At 39.1% G+C, this 17,562-nt stretch overlaps 1 protein-coding gene across 2 annotated transcripts in view; it reads right to left on the bottom strand.

The window, feature by feature from the left end:
* Positions 1-3,853: 3,853 nt before the first annotated feature.
* LOC138952037 (thyroid receptor-interacting protein 11-like) overlaps positions 3,854-17,562 on the bottom strand; it is a 77,397-nt gene continuing 63,688 nt past the window's right edge. For both annotated transcript variants that reach the window (XM_070323613.1, XM_070323614.1), the window contains 7 exons: positions 17,368-17,531; positions 16,403-16,506; positions 15,565-15,664; positions 7,134-7,215; positions 5,964-6,078; positions 5,527-5,637; positions 3,854-5,276 (listed from right to left, as the gene is read on the bottom strand). In XM_070323613.1, coding sequence (XP_070179714.1) covers positions 4,896-5,276; positions 5,527-5,637; positions 5,964-6,078; positions 7,134-7,215; positions 15,565-15,664; positions 16,403-16,506; positions 17,368-17,531 — 1,057 coding nt within the window. In that variant the 3' untranslated portion in view covers positions 3,854-4,895. The remainder of the gene's footprint in view (positions 5,277-5,526; positions 5,638-5,963; positions 6,079-7,133; positions 7,216-15,564; positions 15,665-16,402; positions 16,507-17,367; positions 17,532-17,562) is intronic.

The following is a 17,562-nucleotide window of genomic DNA, read 5'->3' as shown; positions in this document are numbered from 1 at the left end:
GTAGAATAAAACCAGGAGAGCTTTCGGTAGAAGATATTTCCTGTGTCAAAAGTTAATGCTTATTCTGATTGATGGGTGCTCCAAACTAAGTTATTTTGACTGCCTTATTCGAATTCATTTCCAAGACAGGGCTGAGAAGTGGAGAAGCTTAGGAGAGTATCGTAAAAATTGTCTGGGTGTTTATGCAAAACTTTCGAATATGTCAGATTTTACTTTAGAGATTTTAAATACTGTTAACTGACAGAAATGCTATAACTTCTACACCAATTGACTGGATAACTTCATATTCAGCATACTTAAACTTGATTTTATGCATATGCAGTTCACAAAGTGGCAAATTTGTAGGTTAAATTATCTAACTTTTGCATCGCTTTCGTGTCTGAGGATTGCCCTGAACCTAGCTGTAACTGCATGCTTTCTTCAGGTCATCGATAGCCTGGAGGTTGAAGGGGATGTTTTTACATACTCAGACATTCAAAATAATCAAAAAGGTAAAAGCCTGAAGGGTTTAAATTAGGTAAAAATGGCTACCGCTCAATGTCAAAACTCGTTCTGTTTAGTCGACCCCCGAATTTGGAGAAAAAAATTAAAATTGCACAAAAGTCAGACCATTCAATTTACAAAATTGCCACTTACTGTAAAGGCAGAACATAAACTGAAGTTAATGAATACCATATATAAAATAATTGGTTCAACAGATGCAGAAGTAATTTGCATGGTTGTGGGTGTCCTTTTTAGGGGGGTCAACCCTGTAGAAGAGACGATTTTCTTTAATTATCAATCCGTAATATATTGTTTGTTATGCATACAAGATTAAGATTGACAAATACTTCAAGACTCCTCATTGATCTTAAGAAATGTTGTGGTTTTTTTTGTTACTGACTGATTCACTTTCTATTCACTTTACTCTACATAAGTCACGACAAGAAAAGCAAGGGAGGTAATTTCTTCGGAAGAGGTAATTCTCTCCCCTCAGAACGATTGTTGTAGTTTGTTTGATTTTGTTCCCTTCTAATAAGTATTATTTAAAATAGATCTTTACATCTTGATGTGAAAGGCGCAGTACCCCCCTCCCCCCAGGATGTTAAATTCTAGGTTGTGTCCATGTAAAATCCTGATCCTAGTCAAGATCCGAGTTGGTTTTTCATGCAACTGTGCCTCTTTATCAGTTTATGCCACTCAATTAGACATACTTTGCAATCCATAATTGCACGAAACTAAGTACAGGAAATACGTTGTTGTCGTGTTTTTAATATTACATAATGAAATAAAAAAAATGTCACAACTGGTTTCGTGTTGGGCTTTCTCTCTCTGTCTGAATCTCATAATTACTTCCTTCTGAGGCCTGAAATGTGTTGCAGGCATTGTTCAGCTTACATTTATTGTTACAATTTTTGTGGATATGTTATTAGTGTGTCTGTGTTTCTATCATTCGTTATCAGTGTGGTTAAAAAAAAAAGAACACGTCAAAGTAATTTGCCCTTCATCATTATCAAAACATGCAGATACAGGTAATAAATAGTTGTGATACTTTAAACAAATACAATGTTTGTTTGTTGCGTCTTTTATTTTTTTCAGAGCAAACACACATCGTATTTGTTCAAACGTGTATAGTCTGCACTTTCTAATACCCTGCATGGATCTCCAAATCAAGAATAATGAAAAGTCGTCTAATAGCCCTGCAGCACTCACATGAACATGATAGAGGCTTGCATGCATGCACCCAGGCTCGCTGTCTTCGGCTAAAAGAGCTTACCGTTGGATCTTCGCTCAGACAAATGTAGCTGTCTTGTCCACTTGCTCCTGTCGCATAGATCTGCAATGTGCAACATCATCTTTGATTAATAAGTCTGAGGCACAGACAAACACACACGCGCGCACATTTGCGAGAGAATGCACGTCAGTAATCAAACAGTATAAAAACATACCACAGACGTGGTGGTGGAAACTGGACATTCGCCGTATAACAAACTCAAGAGATTCATTTGTGTGTGTATGTTTAATCAAAAGTTCATCTTGGGCACATTCAGTCTGTATTGTAACAGGACCCATCCCGTAAAAACTTCGAACAGATCTATTAAATTCTGAAATCCTTGACAAGGTTTTTTCCAATCATCTGTATCTGACCGAAGTAAAATAAAAAATAAAAATCAGCCAGTACACGCATCTACCCCCTCACACGACAATACATATGTGCATGGCGAAAAAAGGAATCGAGAGGGGGGGAACAAGGAATAAATTAGATCCAGAAATAATTCCACTTCATCATTCCAAAATTCAAGTGTGAAGTGATCGGATACTGTGGTAAAGATACGTGCTTAGTATCACAACTGAAAATACAAGCCCTTGGGTTTTAAATCAAGGAAACAATTAAAGTTAAGGAAAGATCAACAGAAATGTCGAGAACATGTAAAATATTGTACTTACAATCCGTTTCAGCATGCTCTTCGAATAATAATCTCCCAGTCAGCCTCGTGCTTAGGACTTCGACAGGATGTTGCCTCTCACGCTGAGCCAGTACATTTGGAGTGAATTCAAAGGCCAGAGATGCAGTACAAGCACATTAGTTAGATCCAATTCATTTACATTGCTACCTTGCCCAATTTATGGCTATTTCTGTTGGTAACATCACACATGTGGCAAGCAGTGCTTGTTGCCGACTCTGCTGGGACAGGCAGCAGACGATTTTATTTAGGAACCAAATTCTGATTGGTTAAAACATAAAACCGGAACTCAAAGTACCACTTGTTCTTTGGAAGTATCAAATCAAGAACAGATAATCAGGTAAATCTGAAATGGGTTCAACACTTTTAAAAAATCGTAGTAAATCAGAAAACACAGTAAACGTTGGAAAAATCGTCCAGTATCGCTTCTACAGGTCTATACTTGGACAAAACATAAAGCAATTCAGTAAAGCTGACACTTCAAAATGTCTGTTTAGTTACACTTTAAATTGTGATTAGGATACCTTCTCTGCAGATTGACTCATTGCAATTTTTTAAGCACACCATTAAATATTTAATATACATGCATACAGAAACTGCCCAAAAGCTGTAAAATAAATTTAATTCAAACTCCTGAAATATAAAGTCTGCTGAAAACAAATCATTTCATAAGTTTTCTACATTTTTGTGCTCTCTCACTTCTTTTAGAATAAACATTGCTTCAAAGGTGACAATTGTAGAAATCTAAAGCTGTATCATATCAAAACATATTTACTGATGTTGTGACTTCAGTTCATTTGATTCAGATAATCATTTACATCTCACAGAAATGATCACAAATAAAAACATCCAAAAAAAGAAATTTGCGGACATGAAAGACACCTGTGTGTGAACGTTTCCACCAATCACCACGACATGTATCACGGAACAGATCAGAAAAGTGATCCTTCCAAATTGTATCTGACTATAAATGTCTATATTTGTTCACTCATGCATTTTAAAAACACTTTTTTTTTAAAAATACCCCCAACATTCCAACCTATGAACAGTTGAATCGCAGGCATGCTTCCAGCAAACATACGCCAACACACAATGACTTAAAACTTACAAACATTGACAGGTGTAATGAGAGCTTTCAATCCGTTGCATAGCGACCACAAGGACAAGCCCAAAATGTCACAACATATGGCGTACAGTCACTTTATACTGTATTTAATTTACTGGTATTTACATCAATCATACATTTACAAGTCAATTCATGTTAATCACCAGACATCTGTGTGATGCTAATACTTGTAATTATCTAATACATTGCAACCATGAACTAGAAGATCAACAAACATGACACATCAAACTAGATGATAATTAAATGACAACTTCCAATCAATGTTTGAATATTTGGTTTTGTCCCAACACATTAAAACAGACAAATCAATAAACAATTCAGTCAAAAGCAATTCAGAAAGTACAACTGAAACAGTAATCTCATCCTAAAGATTTAGATTAAATGCATGAAAAGTACTGGAACTCTAAACCTCCTCAATTCCCTTTCTTACCCGGGCCTTTGAATATGCCTGTAAAAATGAAAACTTGTCTAAAGTCAATAAAAGGAAGAACAATAGTTGACAAAATGACATGATGAACGCACAGTAACACCCTTCTATGAACTATAACTTCCTCTCATGTGCAACTTTAAAAGTGTCAAGTCTAAATGTCACGAATCTCAAAGTCAAATGGTCCGTTTTTGTTCTAGATGTGATTGCAGCATTCTTGACTTCAATTCATTATTCCCTCCCAAGTAAAATAACAAAACAAAACAAAATCACAACTTCAAGTGGGAGAATATTGCAGGAATTAAGCTAATGAACACAAAAGATGACAACCAACCCTGATATTTTTAGAGGGTGAAATAAATTATAGGCACAGTGAGTGAGAGCTGCACATTGCGAAGTGATCCAAGAATACAACTACAAGTCTATTGATGTGGTGGATACCAAACCCTATACCCCACTGAACGTTGCAACCCATGAAACCCAATGTCCAGACGCACACTAACAAAGTAGGACTTTACAGCAGGATCTGTTCGGTCTTTTGAGAATGTTCAGAAAGTTACTATGGCATCCCTGCTTGCAAGTGTAAGTTAGCTTCACAACAGCAAAAGTTGCCTCACTGAAAGACAATTCTTTTCATGATCACCTCTTAACACAAAGTAGTTACACGCATGCACAACTGAACAAAACATACCATAAACTACACACACAGATACACGCACTCACGCGAGCACACACGCACGCATGCACTCGAGCACACACACACACACACACACACGCACGCACACGCACACACAAACACTCCACACCCACATCTCTCCCGGACATTCCAACACCTCTCACTTCAACACACACACACACAAACATCACAGCCCTCGGTCTTTTCAGACCAGCCCCGTTATCACCTCGACCCTAAAACATCTTTTAAAATAGCACTTGAGTTCTGAGGTGTACTACTCCTCCCTTGAGAAGCCGACACAGATGTGAACGGAGAGAAGACAGGGAAAGTCGTAGTGGGGGAACCGGGTGAAGGAGGGGACATCAAGAGATGAGAGCTTGACGAAGAACTGGTCGCTACGGCAGCAGCTCCCACGTTGATGGGCATAGAGACGTGACGGGGGGCAGTGAAAGGGTTGAAAGCTGGTTTGTCGCGAGGGTCTCGTTCTTTGACAGGGTGTCGCTGCTGGGTTTCGCGGGCCATTTGCTCGACTGGCATGCGTGCAGGGGCTGGGGGAGGGGTCGATTCCATCTCCAGGAACTTGACGAACATCTGGGAGAAGCTCTGGAACAAGACAGAAACGGGTAAGCTAGTCACTTCAAAAAAGAGTAACTAAGTCTACAGAATTACAAGATTTACAGCTTCATCAAGACACCACCAAAATGTCTTTACTTTGATTGAATATTAGCAACAAACTGCTGCACTTCCAGAAAAGAGGAGAAAGACATGATTTCTTGATATTTCTGATACAGTGCTAGGCACTTTCTGTGAGACACTATAAAAAAAACTCTTCTGTTGAGCCTGCAGTTCTCACCTGATTGGGTCCTCTAGGATGGCGAGTGGGTGTGGTGGGGGGAGTGGTTCCTGGTGTCCGTGCTCGGCGGAACAGACTGGTCACCCACCCTCCTCCCTGGCCCTCGTCAATCTGTCAAACAAAGAGGATTAATCAACACTCAGTGGAGCAGTCTCTTGTTGATTCTCTTCTTGATGTATTCCCCTCTGGCTGTTTCAGTCCTTAAACTAACACTGAATCCACGAAAGGGCAAAGTTATGCACAAGCAGTGATACACTGAAAACATTCAGCTATCAGAGAATAAGATAAAAACCACACCTTCAATAACAAAAAAAGATCAATCTTTACATGATTCTACAACCCCCCCTCCCATTTTCCATTTTTCTCCCATGTAATAACACCTTCAGCTATGAAGTCTCTGCATGTTTAACTTTTGATTTACTGTAAACAGCCCTGACCTTATGAAAGTCATCCTGTGTAAATCCAAGGACGCTGCCGATAGCGTGGATGGCATCCAAGCGATTCCTGTCTGGTGTGTGGAAATAGCCCAACAACAGGTTCTTCATCAGCTCTCTGAAAACACACATTCATATCGCATTATTTACAAGCGGAGTTCACCTTAATTTAAACAAAATAAATCTTTGGCATGAATGTGTTATCACTGAACACATCTGCTTGTTGGTACACCCTCTTCTTTTTCATTGTCATATTCAGCAGCAAACTTAGTTACAGCTTTCAAATGAATTTGAAGAAAATTCATAACCTACCTGTAAAGTTCTTGATTTGATAAAGTCCTGTGACTACAAATATATGGCATTCTGCGTAAGTTAAGTAGAACAAATAAAAGTACCCAATGGCAATTAATACACGATTTTTGGATATAAATCCTTGGGGTTTGTGTGGGTTGTGGAGGAGTGCCTTTTTCTTGCAAAACCTGTGACAAACCATAGACCAAATAGCCTGGACCGCCAACTCGTCACGTGACCCTTCGAGGTTACGACTCTCGACTTTCAGGGGCGCATCACGTCCGGTTTGAAAGGCCAACGATTCGAAGACAGTGAAAAGAAAGCACGTCGCTCCAGTTATTTGTGACAATGGGAGGTGACAATGAACTCGATTTTCCAAAACTCCAAACTAAACTTAACAAAACTCATCGAAAAACATGTTCCATATGCACTTTTGCTGAGTTTAGTTTAGCATTTTCAGAACTTACCTCAGCAACTTCGTCCATGTTTACAATCGACACTGGATATGACGTCCCCCTGATTTCTGAAAGGCCATGTAAGCGTAGGTTCCTAAATGTGAGAGGCGCTACCTCGTAATAGAGAGAAAGAGCGGAGAGAGAGCTGGTTGGCGGTCCAGGATAAATGGTCTATGGACAAACAAAGGAGGGGCCAATCACTAGCAAGGGGTGTGTCGAAAACACGTGGACCAGAAGATGTGTTTCCGACAGACCTCTCGCTAGTGATTGGTCCAACCTTTGTTTGTCAGAGGTTTTGCAAGAAAAGGTCACTCTCCCACAACCCATACAAACTGGAGGGGTTATTTTTGGAACTTTGTATTACTGAGGATAATTGTTTAAAGACAATTTAAAATAATGATAATTTGAACATATTATGTATGCTTACCTGTCCACTTTGGCGTCTTTGCTGGAGGTAAGCTTGTGAATCTCTTCCTCTGCACTCTTTAGAGCGTCTTCTCTGCGTTGGACTGTTAAACAAAAACAAAAATTAAATATAACCTAGTGGTGGAAAAGCAGTAATTTTGGGTTGTGTTTTCTAAAAAAAAAAATTATTACAATAATAACACAGGATTACAATAGTTTATCATGCAGATGCTGATGAAAATGGTATTTAAATGACAAAATGAAAAACACTGTGAATGACAAAAAAATGTTATACAAAAACACAGCATGCACATTAGTGCCGCACAGCATCACACACAGTGTAAACATTATGATGCAAAAATAAATTGTGTGTTAAACAAACCTTCAGCAGCCCAGTTCTGAAGACTTTCAACATGCATTCAGCTGGAGGTAATGGCAACTATAAACAACTGCATGCAGCATTTTCAAACATTCGCAATCCAGCAAAATGCCAGCAAACTCCCAGCAAAATGCCGGCATACTCTCAATCATCATTTCAATCTAATTCAGTCTCCTATCATGACATGCTAATTGAGTAACCCTTCAATGAGCTTATTTTCAAAACGCACAGACAGATTTTGCTCAACAATCCTTTTCTGCAGCTACCAGTCAGATAATAACCCAGCTACCACTGGAATGAATTCAAAACGCAAATCCATGACCATCGGAGGCAAGACATTAGTACAGTACGTACAAACTCATGATGCAGAAAGATGCCACAAGATGCTGACAGGGGGCGCAGGGCTGAGAATATGACAGAAGGTACTGAGCAGTGCTCCGCCTCAGTACCTGATGTAATACTCACGGCCCCCACGTCCAAACATGCACACGCCCTTTGTCAACGCACACCCAAGACTGTACCATGCTGTCTCTTTTCGCTGATTTTACAACCAATATTGTACCATGCCAACCAATATTGTACCATGCTGTCTCTTTTCGCTGATTTCACAACCAATATTGTACCATGCCAACCAAAATTGTACCATTCTGTCTTTGTTCGCTGATTTTACAACCAATATTGTACCATGCCAACCAATATTGTACCATGCTGTCTCTTTTCGCTGATTTCACAACCAATATTGTACCATGCCAACCAAAATTGTACCATTCTGTCTTTGTTCGCTTATTTAACATCCAATATTGTACTGTATCATACTGTCTCTGTTCGCTTATCTAACATCCAACATTGTACCAGGCTGTCTTTTTTAGTTGATTTAACCACCAATATTGTACTATGCTGTCTTTTTTTTAGCTGATATAACCACCAATATTGTACTATGCTGTCTTTTTTCAATGATTGAACAACCAAAATTGTACCATGCTGTCTCTGTTCGCTGATTTAACAACCAGTATCTTATCAATGCAGATCACAGATTCTACCATGCAGGCTTCTAACCTCTGGTTGACAACCAGTTATCCACAAACCATAGCCCCTTCTATGGGTTGTAGAATATCCACCACAATGGGGCTCCTTTCTCAAACAAAAATAAACTGTCTTTCAAAAGGTCTTTCCTGACAGACTGTGTTTTCCAAGTGCTAATGCTACACCCTCCTCTTAATCCACATTACTGTTGATCTGAAGACTATTATGTCCAAAAACTAATGTGCCCTATAATAAAAGAAGAATTATCCAAGGCAAGAAAAATGGGACGACACAAAAAAGAGAAAAGTTCCTGCACTCCAATTTCTAGCTCCAATAACTTCAGATCCTAACATTGACAGGACTTATACACTGAGTGCTTTCAAAAATAAATTATGATTATCTCTCTTCCCCCTTCTCCACAATCCCACAAAAAACATGATTTCATCTATACCAACTGGCAAATTAATGAAAATTTAACCCAAACGATGAGGGTTCATTTTCAATTTTAACTACATCAAAGAAGAGAGATGGAAAAAAAGAAAACAATTACAAAAACTAAACTGAAAAAAAAAAGCCTTGAAGAAGACGGCTCTTGTAGAATCATCAAAGAAATCATAAAAAGTTTCTCAAAAAGAAATGAATGAATTTATACTTGTAGATGTTTCTGTATTCCCTCAAAAGCACAAACAAAAAAGCAATACTGACCCAAAATTAAAATTCCAAAATGCCTGTCACCTATTCTCTAAAGACACAACAGTCTAAGATAGGGAAATGAAAAAATGGATGGAAAAAAACAAGCAAACAAAGTCACACTGAAGCAAACAGCACAGGAGTTGCAGAAAAGCTCTCACAAAAAGGCTACCAAACAAACGGAAATGAATGAAAGAAAAATTTAAAAAAATCATCTCTCATTAACCATTTTACTACTTTTGGGACTATAGTCTAAACAAGTCTGCTTATAACCCTAATAATTACCCTACAACACGAAATTCAACACAAGTTAGCAGCTAACACCAAAACTATTAAACAAGCAGCCAGTCTGTCAGCAAATAAAAACAAATCTTTGCAAAGCAAACCAAACATTCACCACTCTGCCAAGTGAGATGCAACATATACCATCAATTCTATCCAAAACAAACAAACAAACACACAAACAATGACTAATGATTATTACTGCAAATGATAGATTCATTAAAAGCAGATGTGATTTTTTTCCTGTTAATGTCTCAGCCAGCAAAGAATAAGGTGAAGAAAAATAAAACAAGCAAACCAGGAAATAAACGGTGAAAGTTAATATCTAACATGTTACTGCCCAAGTGCGCGTGTGTTAGTGCCGATGGCGCAAAATGGTTAGGAGGTAGACAAGTCAGTACATGCACGCGGAGGATCGAACGACCAGGTAAGACATTTATGTAATCTCGGCTAGTAACTTGAGGTGCGGCACGTTGCTCAGAATTACCAGCTGAGATTATACAAACACCAACACGTACACCATGCATGATAGCCCGCACAGAACTAACACACCCAATGCGCTTTAAATCTTTGATGTTTAGATCCGCATAAATTTCCCTTCCATAATCTCCTACTAAGACAATACAGAGCCAATTTGCTCTCTTGGCACACATTCACTTCAGAATATTCATGTTCTGTTTTAGGTGTTTCAGTAAAGATTCTTTCTGTTTTTCCGGAATGGAACCAAAATTCCCCTCACATTGCAAAGCGGTCGTGTCTTATAATCTACAGTGGTACCTGTGATGAAAGGACACCCTTGGGACCAGGCAAGTGTCCCTACATTGCAGGTGGCCTGTCATGACAGGTATATTTTGGTTGAAATAATAGACAAAGGGACCCCAGAATGTGTCCTTTTAAGGGAGGTGTCCTCTCATCAGAGGGGCCCCACATCACAGGTACCACTGTATAAATAATAGTCCATCAACTTATTTTAGCCTCTCCCCCATCCCCCCCTCCCCATCCCCCCCCCACCACCATGCTTTTTGACAACATATTCCATGGATATTTTCTTAAAGTTTCGTTCAGATTGTGTCTTTCTGACTCTTTGGTAAAATTCAGGAAGTGACAGTGTTTTTTACCCCTTGGTCTAACGATCCAGTTGTACACCATATTAGATAAAGTCAATAAGCATGTCATGTTACCATTAAACACAAGCAAAGCCTCCCCAAAAGAATACAAACAAAAGGTGGGCATTCCAGCGGACGACAAAATAAATAAGCAAAGTAGTCAGTTAAGCAAAACAAACAATTAAACAAAATGTTCCACAGTGATGTGCTTGACAGACAACAGAAAAATTATTCAAACAGAAAAAGGCTTTGCTCAGCAGATAAAATTGATAGACGTACAACCGATAAAACATGATAATCTGAGCACTTGTTACTTTATGAAAAAATAAAAACACAAGAGGCGTCTACTTGAGTTTAACCCCTTCACTGCTCACCCCGTACTAGGTACGTGGTCATTTTCGGTTTGTCATACGCCCATAACCGTACCTAGTACGTGGGATTTGCGTCGGCAACATTTCAGGACATTTCTGAAAACTAAATAGGAGGTAACCACTGTCCAAGTACTTGTAGGGGTTCTAAACACAGTTCTTTCCCATAGACTGTTTGGATAAGTTAGTACCACGTGATGAAAACTGTGTTAGAAATGTAGAACCGATCTATAGCATTCACAATGGCGGCCGAAAGTCGGACCTCAACTCGTAGACCTGTTTTCAAGCAATACAGTGTTCTGGAAGCTCTACAAGAAGTGATTTATGGATTACCACACAGAAGAATACTTTTATGGGCTGTAATGTGAGTACCTGATGTTTGACACCAGTTTTAGCAGTGTTTTGTGTGGTTTTAAGTGCTGCAATGTGTGTGTGTGTGTAAGTCCGGAAACTGTAATTTTTGACAAAAATGGTCATTATATCAATTTTTACTATAACAATCACAAACAAAGTCCAATGATCATGTCATCCTATAATAGCCAAGGGTATAAGCAAAACACATGCCAATTAAGATCTAAGAGATATCTCAATAAATGATCGAGCAGTGAACAGATTAGTGAACCTACCGAAGAAAGCAAAATTTTGCCCTGGCACAGTCAGCAATACCAAAATGCTGTTATACTGTGGCAGTGAAGGGATTAATGTCAGTACTGGGAGTTCTTGGGTGAAATGTGTATTAATAGACGATTTTTTTTAAATAACTCCTTCGGTTTGTAGGTGATGTGGAAGACTGACCTTTTCTTGCAAAACCTCCGACAAACAAAGGAGGGGCCAATCACTTAAACGAGGGATGTGTCAAAAACACGTGGACCGGAGCATGTGTTTTCCGACAGACCCCTCACTAGTGATTGGCCCCTCCTTTGTTTGTCAGAGGTTTTGCAAGAAAAGGTCACTTTCCCGCAACCCATACAGAACCGATGGAGTTATTTTCGGACTATTTCACAAACATGCAAAGCAGTAAACACTTGCAGTGCAGTAAGCATTCACATATATATATATATATAACATAAAAGCTTGTGATATTTCCCTCAAGCGTCAAGCATGTTTGAGACAGCCAGGTAATACAAATAAGCTGATATTTCTCTAATTCTAGTCTAAACATGTCTATAGCATGGCAAGGAATGAATGAATAAATGATGTGGCTGCCAACCTTTAGTGAGCAGACTTTGAACACACACCATTGCAAAAAGAAAAATTATTGAGGCAAGGAAAAATAAAACAAAAAATAACACAGACATTCAAAGTTAGCTGCAGTGTACTACTACATTTTCAACCTTCAACTTTTTCTCAAAAGGAAACATATGAAAGCATTAACACATTTGACAGGAAATCTGCAAGTGTCCTATAACCTGCTGTTATCAGAGTAAAGCCATTCTGTACTGTGGAAATACATGCAAAAAACCTTAGCTGTGAATACAAGTCAAACCATGAACAAGTATATGATAAAGCGTGAACAAAAAAACCAAAACAAGAAGGGCAAAGCCCATACGACTCACATGCTTTACACATTTTTCCTACCAAAATACATGTGACCTTGACCCAAGGTCAAGGTCATCCAAGGTCATGCAACACAAAGCTGTCAATTCAAGACATAGGAAGTACAATGGTGCTTATTGGCTCTTTCTACCATGAGATATGGTCACTTTTAGTGGTTCACTACCTTATTTTGGTCACATTTCATAAGGGTCAAAGTGACCTTGACCTTGATCATATGTGACCGAATGTGTCTCATGATGAAAGCATAACATGTGCCCCACATAATTTTTAAGTTTGAAACAGTTATCTTCCATAGTTCAGGGTCAAGGTCACTTCAAAATATGTATACAATCCAACTTTGAAGAGCTCCTGTGACCTTGACCTTGAAGCAAGGTAAACCAAACTGGTATCAAAAGATGGGGCTTACTTTGCCCTATATATCATATATAGGTGAGGTATTGAATCTCAAAAACTTCAGAGAAAATGGGAAAAATATGAAAAATAGCTGTTTTTTAGGCAACATTTATGGCCCCTGCGACCTTGACCTTGAAGCAAGGTCAAGATGCTATGTATGTTTTTTGGGGCCTTGTCATCATACACCATCTTGCCAAATTTGGTACTGATAGACTGAATAGTGTCCAAGAAATATCCAACGTTAAAGTTTTCCGGACGGACGGACGGACGTCCGGACGGACGGACGGACGGACGGACGACTCGGGTGAGTACATAGACTCACTTTTGCTTCGCATGTGAGTCAAAAAAACATGCAAATAATTCTTACACCATAATCCAAACCCAATACAGAACATCGCCCAAAACAAGAGACACACAGTCATGCAGATGAGTATATGCAGGAGTAAAACATAGACACGCACATCTACATTCTAGTAGGTACAGGTATAGAGATGGAAATAAAAACCCAGATGATCATGATTCTTTTCAATGATGTGATATGAATATCAAAACCAGAAAACAAAGGACAAACAAGTAATAATAATACAAACTCCAAAGAGGAGATAACAAAGAAGATAGCATAAGACAGGTACAAAGGGAACATTAACACACAGAGTGAGTGGTAACAAAAACCAAGAAACAAACAAAGGAGAGAGAGAGAGCTGTCTGCCCGGTCGTCAAGGGAACACCACACCCATCATACCAGCCAGTCTCCTGAGGAGAGTCCACTCAGGATTACCAGCTGATATTAAGGCTGCAGGCCCGGCTCCCACCAAAAATCAAACTCCATTTCCTACATCTTTCTTTTCTAACCAGCTATTCAGGAATCCTCAGAAAACCTAGCACAGTGTCCAAAATCTCTCAGACTGCAGCAAAGAACACTACCAAAGAGCAGTAGGCTAACATGATGCCCCTCGCAGTATAATTTGTTTTCTCAAGGTTCAGGGGAACAGTTTTGAAAAGCAACACAAGCTGTATCTTTTTAAACAAGCGGCAGCAAAATAAACAAAGTAGCAGAGCACGGGGAATTTGCGAAGCAGAAAAAAAATTTCTATGAACCCTTTACCGCGCAAGGTGCTACTACATATGCAACTTCGTGATTTCACTTTTTCTCTACGTGCTGATGTAGGTGGATTGGACAAGACTCTGCTGTGACTTTTTCTCTGTTCAAGACAAAACACACATTTACAAGCAAAAAAGCTACATAAACAGTAGTGGCAACTGCGGGAGCAGTTTTACAGGATGATAGGCAAGAACAGCAGTATCTGGGTGCAGCGAAAAACAGGGCCAGCAACTGAGAAGCCAAAACGCGTGGGAAGCGAACTAGAGGCGAACGAACGTACCAACAACTGACTGTCAGAGCAAGTGTCAAGCCGGGCAAACTGGGCAGGAAGCAGCTCTCAAGAACAAAGAAACAGGGTGGGCATACATGTGTGTATGGGTGATTGGGTGGGCAGGTAATGGGTGAAGTGAAACGAGTACAAACAAAAATCTATGAGAGAAGATTTGAACCTTTTGTACTAAGTGCAGAACTGATGTATGATTAATTACTTGTGTAGTTTTCTGGATATAGTGCTATTTTCTTTGACCAATTTTTCTTTTACTCCTCTTTTGTTTACTATCATCGTGATAATTGATGAGTGTCATTGCCTCACATTAGGATGATTCAATATATTGCAATATTATTCCAAATTAATATCCAGTTATTACATTTTTTTGTTCCAAAAGATTCTGATAGAAATGGTTCTGTTCGTAGTGTTGTACTGATTTTTTCCTCTATACTTCAAAGATTTCTTTCACAGAAATTTCAAGTCTTTAAGTTCTGTGAACCTGAATGAAAGTTTAGAAACAAACTACAAACGTAATCCTTTTCATACTATCAAAAGATGTTTCTGTTGTTTTTCTCAGGGAAAAAAAGTTTCTAGAAAGTTTATAATTTCTTGAAATCATATAGTAGGAAGAAGAAATTTGATCTTTAGCCATATATTGTTGACCGTAGATACAAAATGAAAATTCAATGCAAGCAATGAGAAAGTTTCTGTCACTTGATATATGATGACAATGCATGCACAGTCTAGTCTACAACTACACAGAGGTTGAATACAATTCATACAGATTGACTAAGAACTAAATGATACTTAGTAATACTTGTGTGAAACGATTTAGTAGTGTAACAAGCATATCAGATGTCCTTTACAACAACACTATATCACACACTGCAAACTTGTGTCAATATTCTGAGTGTTTCATTTCTTTCTCTGATTTTTCATTCTTGTTGAGCTTTTATCAGACACAAGCTATTACTTTTCAATATTTACAGTTATCAACATAAGGCTGTAGAAAAATATTAGTACGTGCTGTTAATTTTTAAACATTTATCTATTGATTTATTTTTTCAATTATTTGCCCATCAAAAAACTTGAAAATCACACTGGATGTCATAATTTTCTTTCTGCACACAGTAAAACTTATTTCTACTAAGTACTTGAACAGCAACCACTGAGCTTAAAACAAAATGAACATCTAAAATGTAGCACTATCAGTGATCTTTCCCTCAAAGATGATGTGATCAAGAAGGGAAAAGCCATACAAGAGAACACAGCCTTGCTGATTTACCTTCTTCACGCATGGCTAGCAAAGCCTCTTCTTTCCGGTCCAGCTGCTCACTCAGGCGTGAAGCTGCCTCCAGACCATCTGATGCTTCCTCAAGATCCATCTGAACACATAAGAAAAGTCTTAACTGTGATCAAGATGAACATAAAATATGTCTTCAGACCATTTGGCACTTCCTAGAGATCCATCTGAACAGACAAGAAAAGTCTTAACTGTGATCAAGATGAACATAAAATATGTCTTCAGACCATTTGGCACTTCCTCGAGATCCATCAGAACAGACAAGAAAAGTCTTAACTGTGATTAGGATGAACATAAAATATGTCTTCATTTCAACAGAAGCCAGAACAAATACAAAATTTACAGAGTATAAATGAGATCTTTAAAGAGAGATCGACCTCATTTGTTTAAGATTATTGCACTCATCAGTTTACAGTGGGACCCCTAGTCGCCTAGTTAATTATCCAAGAAGATTCTTCAGAAAAAGTGGGCAAGTCTATCAGTTTCACTGTGCTTAGTGTAATGTCTCATGAATCCTCACAGCTGCTTTATTTCTTTTGCTGTTTTTCTCGTGTGACAACTTCCTACAGTCCTGCGAGATTCTTCACATAACAAACATATGTATGCACACAAACACAGACACACAGAGACAAAGAAACAGACACACAGTGATCGACATAGAAGACATATCATCATGTGTGACCGACACAGAAGAAATGTCATCATGTGTGACCGACACAGAAGACACATCATCATGTGTGACCGACACAGAAGACACATCATCATGTGTGAACGCCACAGAAGACATATCATCAAAGAAAAAGCAGAAAAAGAGATGCACCTTTGTCTGTTCCAGTTCCTTGTGTAGCCTGACCATTTTCTCTCTGAGTTGTCTTGCCTCTTCCTGGTAGTGCTCTGTTTCTGAAGCTACCTGTGATTCTTTCTCTGCAAGGAATAAAGCGCTGTTTAAAACAAAGCTCAATTACAATGTTTTGGAACGTCCACAGGCACACATAAAGGATAACTACTGAGATGACAAATGTCCACAAAAGTGTGCAAAGGCACATGTGCAAATGCACACTCACACTCTTCTTCTCTCTTTCTCTCTCAGGACTTGGACACATGCACATACGCATGCAGGGACAAGACAAATTGGGTAGCCCCGTACTGTATTCAGGCATGGGAATTGAACATTGTAAAAAAAGGCGGAAAATATATAACTGAAGACGCAGTCGAAGCGCCTAGCCTTACTAGGGGGGTCTGGGGGCATGCCCCCCCCCCAGAAAAATTTTTCTCCAAAGAACCCAGATGGTGCAATCTGGTGTCATCTGAGCTCCAAGTTTGCCATTAAATTCTGTTTTTAGAATCAGAGTTTTTAGAACAAAAATGTACCCATTTTTGCTTTTTTTAAGAAAAAAAATATATACATGTATTATATGGTTTAAATTTGTAAAAAAATTGATCTGTTGAGACAAACAGGAAAATGTAACTTGTAACACAATCTGTGCAATCTGGTTTACTTTCAAACATAAAAGTTCAATAACTGAGGCGGGCGGTAGCAGTGCGTGAACAAAGTACGGAAAGTTTTCGCGGGCTTTTGCGCAAAGGCCAAAGTAACCGGTGCTTTTTTTGTGTGCCTCCCCCCCTTTATTTTTTTGGCGGACACTTTTGCATTTTCGGCGGAACAATAAAAAAAAATTCGGCGGAAATCCGCCGTTCGGCGGACAATTCCCATGCCTGTGTATTGCAGCCCGAATTTCCATGAGGGTTACCTAACAGGACTCTATACCTTATCCTCATCCTTACCTCTCTGGAACTGTTCCAAGACCAGCTGGAGGTTGGAGAGCGAAGCAGCGTACTGCTGACACTGGTCTTGCAGACTGGCCACCTGCATGTACGCTGCGTCGCGCTGCGAGGCCACGTTGTGCAGCTGCTGCTGCAGGCTCTCCACATGCTGCGTGGCTTGTTGGCTAAAATGTACAGGACAGCAAGGATTTAATT

The sequence above is a fragment of the Littorina saxatilis genome, linkage group LG17 (assembly GCF_037325665.1).
Source record: "Littorina saxatilis isolate snail1 linkage group LG17, US_GU_Lsax_2.0, whole genome shotgun sequence".
Classification (NCBI taxonomy): domain Eukaryota; kingdom Metazoa; phylum Mollusca; class Gastropoda; order Littorinimorpha; family Littorinidae; genus Littorina; species Littorina saxatilis.
Note: the sequence above shows the minus strand (reverse complement) of the source record. Positions and strands in the feature narration are given on the sequence as shown.